Genomic DNA, 8,662 nt, shown 5'->3' on the forward strand with positions numbered 1-8,662 from the left:
CATTTCATACCACAATAAGGGATGTACTCTGAAGCAACAGTTTCCCCACCAGAACTTCCATGAATCAACACATTGCAAAGAAGCCTAAGAATCACAGACACATAGCAGTTAGCTAGCTTGATGACATTATAAGTATTTATTTTTTCTTTTTATGTTGTATTACTTTTAGTGATATTCTTATTCTCAAGTTTCTAAACATTAAAAACACAGCAAATGTACAGCTAGAGAACAGATCCTTAATTTCGATAATCTCTAAACATTTGAACATGTCTATAGATAGACAATTATTATTTTTCATAAGTCAGCCAAATTTGAGACATTAAAATAGTTAACGGTTCTTGCAATATTTGCTTCCATTTGATTAAAATGACTTTCTTGACCTAAATTGAATTACTACATTATTTTCTAATGCTAATTGGGTCCCCTTGCATACAGTTACTGGCCTTTAGAACTAAATCCTACCAGCCACCCTTACTACTAGATTCACAGGAAACAGGACCTGGATAGGCCTCAGAGGCAGGCTCAGCCTCTAGGTTATGGATGGGTTCCTACCAATGCTCTAAAACACAGAGCACCTCAGTCATGGGAAGGCAATAGCTTCAACTGGGTCAGGGCAGTGTCGCTGTGTTACTTAATTGCTTATACAATTCAAAATTCAAACTGAAATTCAAACTGGAGAACATCCATTTTGCATGGTACCAAATAAGAAATAATTCAATTCTGCTTAACTGAATTGCTGCCTAATCTAATATGTGCTTCTCTTATAACAACTGACAACGGTTTTAATTCCTTCAGCAGCTCTCTGTACTCATTCACCTCCCCCAGGGGACACAAAAATTTGCATATGTACACAGTGATCATTCTGCCCCTTCTGCCATCAATTCACCACTCCTAAAAAATAGTGTGTCTAGCTTGACTTTATCAACTTCTCTGGTTGACTGAGGATTTATAGATGTTAAAATTCAAAACTAATTACAACCCTGACTACTGCAGGTAGCACCTGATTTAATGTCTCAAGCAGCAGGTAACTCCTACATTAATCCAAGCAGTAATTCACTGCTTGCTCACAAGCCCATAGAAATCTTCTGTTGGGTCTTGAACACCCCAAGTAATGGGATGATATGAAAAGAGAATGAGGACATTAGGTCCAAGCATTCAAGTGGCTATGCAAGGTCATCAAAACTTCCACAGATTCCAAACAGGGTTCAGCAGCCCCCTCCTCCCACAGGAACACACGGCATAAAGTTTCCTTCTCCAGGTGACAACCACGAAGGCAGGTGATGGAACCACAAATTATACAATGTCTAAAAGTCACATCTTCATAAGATTTAGGAAGGCATAAATTTAAATATATGACACACCATTTATCATATCCCCTAAAATGACATGCCCAAAAATATACTTGCCCATTTAATAAGCAAACTTTTTTCATGTTGCTCTTCGTGAGTTAGACATAACTGACACACCATCTAGGAGTATCTTATCCGAAAGTACTACAGGGTAAAAACTTAATAAAAGGCTCTGCCCAGGAAAGATGTATTACACCATTTTTTCATTTGTGATTTATAGCCTTAGAGGGAGTTTTGGTTTGTTTTCTGACTGGTCTATTAGATGGACATATATTTAAATAGAAATTCTATAGTTTTTAATTTTAAACTACTTAAAATGGTAAATGCTTCATACTTCAATTATATTTCAAATCAGTACATTGAAAATAACTATTATGTGGAACAAAACAAGGTATTTCTTCCTTCTGATTCAAGCCATACTCCCTGCTGTATTGCTGCAGAGCAAAGTTTCCAATAAACCCGAAAGAAAATTTTCTGTAAAGCGACAATCAAACTGAGCACACTTATTATCACACTATGCTATGTGTACACCTAAAAGACATAGTTACTCTACATCAAAGCACTATCTTCAAAAAGTTAAATGCACAATTCATACAACTATACAACAAATGCATGCCCAAGATTTACAAATTCATTAATGAATGAGCCAGTAAAAGGGCGTTTTGAGAAACTGGGAAATTGCAGACATTTTATAAAAGAATGTTAGAATGAGATTGCTAGTTTACATAAAAATTGACTCATGTCCTATGGGGCAATAAAACCTTTGGAGTTACTACTTGTACTTGCTAAAAAATATATCAATTTAACTTATAACATATCAGTGTCTGAATTTTAATCAAATAGCAAATGACCAAGTCAAACATAGATGCACTCTCCTTCACAATTAAACAAATGTGGACCTATTAAACAATGTTCCTGAATAAGGTCATGCTTTCATTCCTCCTTCTTCTAGGATTTACAAATTATATATAATTTTTCTTAATCCATGATAAGACATTTAAAACCCATAATCTTATGCCATAGAATTCAAACTAGGAAAAACATGTATCTATACTTTGAAGGAACATATTACATTTGGTCTAATGACTTTCAGAAATAAGCAGATATAAATAATTCAGCTTTTAGAAGTTATTCAATACAAATTGACAGATGCCTAAAGCTATCGCGGAACGCAGGTGGAAAGTGGAGTTGGGGATGCTTCAGAAAGCACTCCGAAGAACTTTGTATGTTGAAGCCAAGTCTTTATAGACTCTAAAATGTAAGTGGGGAGAAGATTCAGAGGTTAATTTCATCTGTGTTATTCAGAAAACTGGAGTTACAGGTAAACTTTGGATTTATTACGTCAAAAATTTTTGACCTATTTTATACTTTTACATGCAAACTCTGATTTTGATTTAAAGGGAAAATTTCAACTTAAAATTTACTCAGTTAATAGAGCTTTCTCTTTTAGTGAACATGTTTAAATACCTTTGAACGATTTGGACTTTTTTTTTTTTTTCCAAATCAGCTCAACTTAAGAAGTAGATTTTCTTAAGCCCAGTCCTCTCCGCAGAACATCTTTTCAGGCCTGGGAGGATCATTTATAATGTGTACTCAGGGTCATTCTGTTTGTTTGTCTAGAGAGAGTTTTGTGGGGAACGAAACATGTACACAAAAACTGGCTCTACCCTTGCCTGTCACTCTGTGTTGATAGTGATATGAACTATGTAAGTTTTTGGTGGGGGGAAAATGTTTTTGTTTTCTCAAAGTCTTCAAAAGCATCTGGACCTCAGCATTTCTGGGAAGTTGATTCAAATACTGTAAATAAGGATCTGTTCACCAGTTTAGTAAAGGCTCCTTCCAAAAAGTCCGAGCTCCTACGAAAACACTCAGCTCTATGTTCTGAGCTCCCTTTCCTCGACATGTTTCACTACATCCGCAAATGGATTCACCGTTCACCTGCTTCATGGCACATCCTCTCATAGGCTCTCATCTATACTAAACTGATGAACTTGGAAGAAAGATCAAACTCTCTCTAGACAAACACTAAGCATGCTACTGAGGCAAAGAAAAACCTGAACCATTTAAAACATCGGCAGGACTTTAGTCCATATTAGCCATGGCAAAAAATTTCTTTATAGACTATATCGAACCTCTTTACACTCCTTACAAACATTACTGGAGATTAAGTGGACTCACTTAGCAATTAAAAATGTTGGCACTTAGCAAGTAATTACAAAGAATCCATACCCATTGAAATGACAAGATTTCTGAAAAACAAAATCCTAGAGAAGAGGCATATGACAAACACACTATTATATATTTACTGAAATAAATATTCATGACTTTTTAATTCTTAGTAATTGTAATATTATGCCCAGTCTCTCCAATCTGCATGCATAAATTTTAACACCCAACAATTAAAGTTAATCATGTTATGGGGTTAGGATAATTTATACGATACAAGTATCTCACTATTATATCATTCTATGTATGTTATTTATATTTTTAAAGGATAATATTGTGAGATAATTTCTATTACAGGATTGTAATAGAAGATTATCTATATAGAAGATTATCACCAAAGATTACACAGAGTAATGCTTGGCACATAAATAAGTTAACACTCCAATAAAGAAAGGGTTCAAATCTGACACAAATCTTCAGACTGAAGTGCTAATATGTTTATTGCTTTGGTCAAGCACTAAGTATTACATGAAGGTCATGGGTTTGTTTCCCATGTTGGCCAACAAAATGGGCTTAATCTGCACCCCCAATCATGGACAGAAACCTCTCACATGTATGCAGGGTTTAATGGGGAAGAAGAGAGGCATTGATGGACAAACACAAGTCCAGATTTTTACTCTTAAAAGGACAATTCAAAGTGTATGCCCCACTTGCAGTGGGCCAGACATATATCTTTTCTTCTTGCAATGAGGAGGACCTTTTGACAAGGGAAGGAAACAAAAGGAAGCTTCCAGAGAAAATTATAAGTGCTGGTATTTAACAGGGTAGGATCAAGTCAGTCATACTCACTAAATTGAATCTCTGGATCTACATATGTCATCATTTGTATCAAATAATCACTATCAATGACTAAAATTTCTAACAGATACTCAGTCCTTTTTTTCTTTTTCATAGAGAGGGGAAGAGGAGGGGGCAACTGCTATAGCTTATACTTTACTTATATTGGGAAAATAATTCAGCTGTAAATTAACTTCTAATTGTGTCATTCCTAAATTGAGGGGCATGATGACAATCCACGGGACAAATTTACAACATTATGTAAGCTACCAAAATGTTGACATTTTTGTATTCTGATTATATGTCTTCTTCCTCCCGAAAGGTCTTGGAATTCATTTTAAAAAAATACTATATTCACAAGGATAACTCTAAAGCAGACAGCTTCACTTCCCTCCCTCCATCCGTGCCTCTTTGTAGGAAGGAAAAAACTGCCTATACAACTTCAAGAAAACAGGACTATAACTTGTAATCTATACTCAGACTTTCCCCCTGAGTTCCATTGAGGAGAACAGCTCCATATTAACACTCTCAACTTGACTGAGGACAAAAAAGATCTAGAGGCAGACCAGGTGGCTGTTCACATTTTTAAAATATCAGGTCCTAGGTCATATATTTTGGAGGATGCAGTCCATTCAACTTGTTTTAACTTCGAAAACACAAACGCTGTAGAGAAGGGGGAAAAAAGCCCATGATCTGAGCCATTTAGAAACAATTTTCCCCCTGTGCAGAATCCTTTTGACTTACAATTTCCCATTGACTAAAAAGAATCATGTAAAAATGTGTATAACCTGAGGTGTCAGATGTTTCAAGCAAGTCCTATTACTTGAGAAGATGTCTGATGATAAAACCTCACCCAGGCTGAACCCCTGGCTGATGGATGGCAGAGAATCGGCTGTAATTGGAGTAAAAATGTCATTAGGCCCATCTGAGAAAATCTTTGCTTTTAAAAAAAATTATATATGGTTCTCATTAATTTTTTATTAGTGCTCAAAAATATTTCATTTTTATTAAAGTCATGTCTGAAAAGACTATTTGAGTTTTTAAATATCTAAGTAAAAAAGGTTAGCCATCAAAAGCTTGAGCAATGCTTATGTTCATCATTTCTTGTTCATAGCTTGAATCCCACCCTGTTGGCAAACTCCTCCACAGTATTTCTCAAGTGATGAGGCAGGACTAGAGATACCCCTCTACTTTTACTCAGTAATAACAGATTTCAAAGACATGATTAAAATATCTTGCTTGTACATGCATACACAATGCAAACAAATACTTCTCAATTATTTAGGAGTTAAAGAAAAAATTAAATTGGTCAAATGAACTAATCTAGACCATCATGAGATTCACCATTATTTCTACTACTACAAATGATAATGTTAAAATGAGATCACCAAGAAATTATCAAATGCAATTTGCATAGATTCTATGAATCTTTAAGTCTACAAAGTGGTTTAAACATATATTTGATGCTTGAAAACCTATCGATAGCCATATTTGTAGTGATCAAGGACTCTTAATTTTAGTATCTAAAATGGTCTTAGCGATACAAATTTACATAGGGACTTTCATTGAATGTAGAATAACAGTAGTAAATACATCTAAATTAAAAGAGGCTGAAAATGAAAACTAGCATTGACATTTGAAGAGCCTCAGTCAGAGACCCAGTTAGACTGACGCATCTGATTTAGACATGAGTATCTGCATGGATATTCAGACACAGAGCATCCCAGAGTATGTGAGTTCTAAAGAAGATGCTCAGTGGGAAAGAATTTGATATTTCTGTGGATTTTAGGGAATAAAATACAAATAGAAAATAAAGAAATATCAAAACAACCGATATTGCCAATATCCTCTAATTACAGCTAACGAAACAAGAAAGGCAACAGGACACTCGCTTCTCCCATGGGAAGGATTTTTGAAGCCATATTTGCTTTAAGTAAAATGACCTCCAGTGACTTTTTAATCATACTTCAGTGTAGTGTGTTGAATTATTCTACAATTCATTTAGTACCAGTCATATTTAATTTCTTAGCAAAATGACAAATGCTCTACTGAAGGACCTAAGGGTTAGATTTTACGTAAATGCCCCATTTTAATTCATTCATGGATTAATCTAAATTCGGCACATATCTAAATTCAAATTGTATCTGAAATACAGGGCAGTATTTGCATAAAAGAGACTGAGGCTCAATTTTAGGCGTGACTCACACACAACTTGGCATTAAATGAGCGAATACTAAATGATGACAGCACAAAATCATCTCAGCCTCCCCTGGTGATGGCAGAGTTGGGCCCCTAAGAGCTAAATCTAGATGCCTGGCAGCAAGGTCAGTTTCCCAGAAAGCCTACTAGCACTTTTCTTGAAAAGCACACTGGCTTTTCCTACTATCCACAACCTGATTTTAAAAAAAAAGTCTGGAGGGGGTGCGGTTGTAAGGGAAGACAAGGGGACCTTCTTAAAATCCCTCAAGGAAAGAAAAGCCCTGTGATGGAGATGTCAATCTGACTAACACTTTTAAAACCTTTTCTGATTTCCAGATTAATATACCATACCTTGAGGTCGGCTGAATCAATTTGGCTAGCATCTTTAGATCAGTACTAGGTTAATATATCTTCACCAAACCAACAAGTCAGAAACACAACGAATCATAATAATACAAGCATGTACACTTCTAAAAGAACCTGAATGGCGGGCCGTTTTCGCTTTGAAGAGGTCCATCTCCCCAGGCTTTCCGGGTGGGTTCTGCTGGGAGCCCTTGCGCCTCACCAGAGCCCCGGGTCACAGATGGATTCGCAGGACGCCAATCTCAACCACCTGTGCTGATGCAGGACCCGCCAGGCCGGTCGCAGTTTCCTTTCCTGACTCAATGCTACAAAATGCATTAATACTACAAAGAAATACATGACTATATTGGCATGCTGTTTTCTCATGATCTCATGCCATTCTCTCGCTGGTCTCTCTCAGAGAATTTTCGTTTCTACCAAAACTTGAGCTTTGTTAATGAATATTCAAAACAGCAACATAGGATTCAGCTCAGACAAAAAAAAAAAAGTCAAAAAAGGCTTTATGTATTCTAGACTTGACAAGAGGAAAATCATTGTACACCATCCTATCTTAGCGTTGGGACTTAGAGAAGTTTTTTTAAATGCCTCGTTTTCAGAAATATGCTAGCGACTCCCTCTGTAAAGATCAATTAACAAGACAAACACAAAAGCTAAATTATCAATATAAGTTTGAAAACATGTGCTGTACTCACAAGTGTTCCCTGCTACGCCTATGCTCCAGGGCTTAGCAATCAAAAGGAAGAGCACCGCGACAGGACTCATGTTCTCAGACGCCGGGACTCCTCACCGCAAGACCAAAGCTGTTGGTACCTGCTCCGCGCAGGCCCTGCTGCGCCCTCCCCTCTGGTCTCCAGCGCTCTTGGCTCAGCACGCGACGATCCCACGCAGCCTCCCCGCTGCGCCCCACCTGTGGCCACACCCACCCCGCCCGGCCGCCTGTCCGCCCCGCTCCCGCGGCCGCGGGCTCCACGTGGACCCGGGCGCCCCTGGCGGTGGTGTGAGGAAGAGCGAGTCAATGCTCTGTCCGCTTAAACCTGAGCTGAGCCGGGAGACGCGAGGGGAGAGGTGGTAAAGGAGAGAGAGGGAGTGCAGTGCGGATGCTGGAAGGTCGCTGGGGATCCTCGGCGCTAGCTTCTTTACTGGCTATTTCCCACTCAGAACAATTGAGCAGTTCAATATACTTCAAGCCGAGGAGGCCGGCTGTGATGATGCTTCAGCATTAGCATTGATGATAGTGATTTTTTTTTTTTCAGTTTGAAAGGAGAAGTTAGGAAAGGAATAACTAATCAAGTTTGAAGAAAATATTTACATGTATTGAAAACTAATGTAAAGAAGACTTGTTTTTTCTACTCATTTATGATTCATATTAAAAACTCCTTAATAAATCATATTATGGTAATCCTTTTGCAATATATACATATATGAAATCATCATGCTTTACACTCTAAATTTACTGTGTTGTATGTTGTTATATCTCAATAAAACTATAACAATAAAAATGAATTATTTTAAAAAATTAAAAATCCACACTGCTTCCACTAACTAGTGCCAGCATTTTACTATGTATATTCCTACTTGGACACGTGAGAGTTATGGTCAGCAGATACATAAAACCATAAACTGGCATCCTGGGAGAAGAAATGTTATTCCAAATATCACAGAAGAAGTGAAATTATGCAAAGTAGGTGAGACGATAGATTTAATTGATCCGTGAAGACTTTTGAAACACTTGTATATGTATTGTGTTC

At 37.2% G+C, this 8,662-nt stretch overlaps 1 protein-coding gene across 1 annotated transcript in view; it reads right to left on the reverse strand.

Annotated features, from left to right (window-relative positions):
• LOC107518834 (contactin-associated protein-like 3) overlaps positions 1–7,740 on the reverse strand; it is a 192,690-nt gene extending 184,950 nt beyond the window's left edge. The window contains exon 1 of the mRNA XM_036218262.1: positions 7,607–7,740. Within this exon, the coding sequence (XP_036074155.1) occupies positions 7,607–7,676 (70 nt within the window). The 5' untranslated portion in view covers positions 7,677–7,740. The remainder of the gene's footprint in view (positions 1–7,606) is intronic.
• Positions 7,741–8,662: the final 922 nt, after the last annotated feature.

The sequence above is a fragment of the Rousettus aegyptiacus genome, unplaced genomic scaffold, assembly GCF_014176215.1.
Source record: "Rousettus aegyptiacus isolate mRouAeg1 unplaced genomic scaffold, mRouAeg1.p scaffold_m13_p_3, whole genome shotgun sequence".
Lineage (NCBI taxonomy): Eukaryota > Metazoa > Chordata > Mammalia > Chiroptera > Pteropodidae > Rousettus > Rousettus aegyptiacus.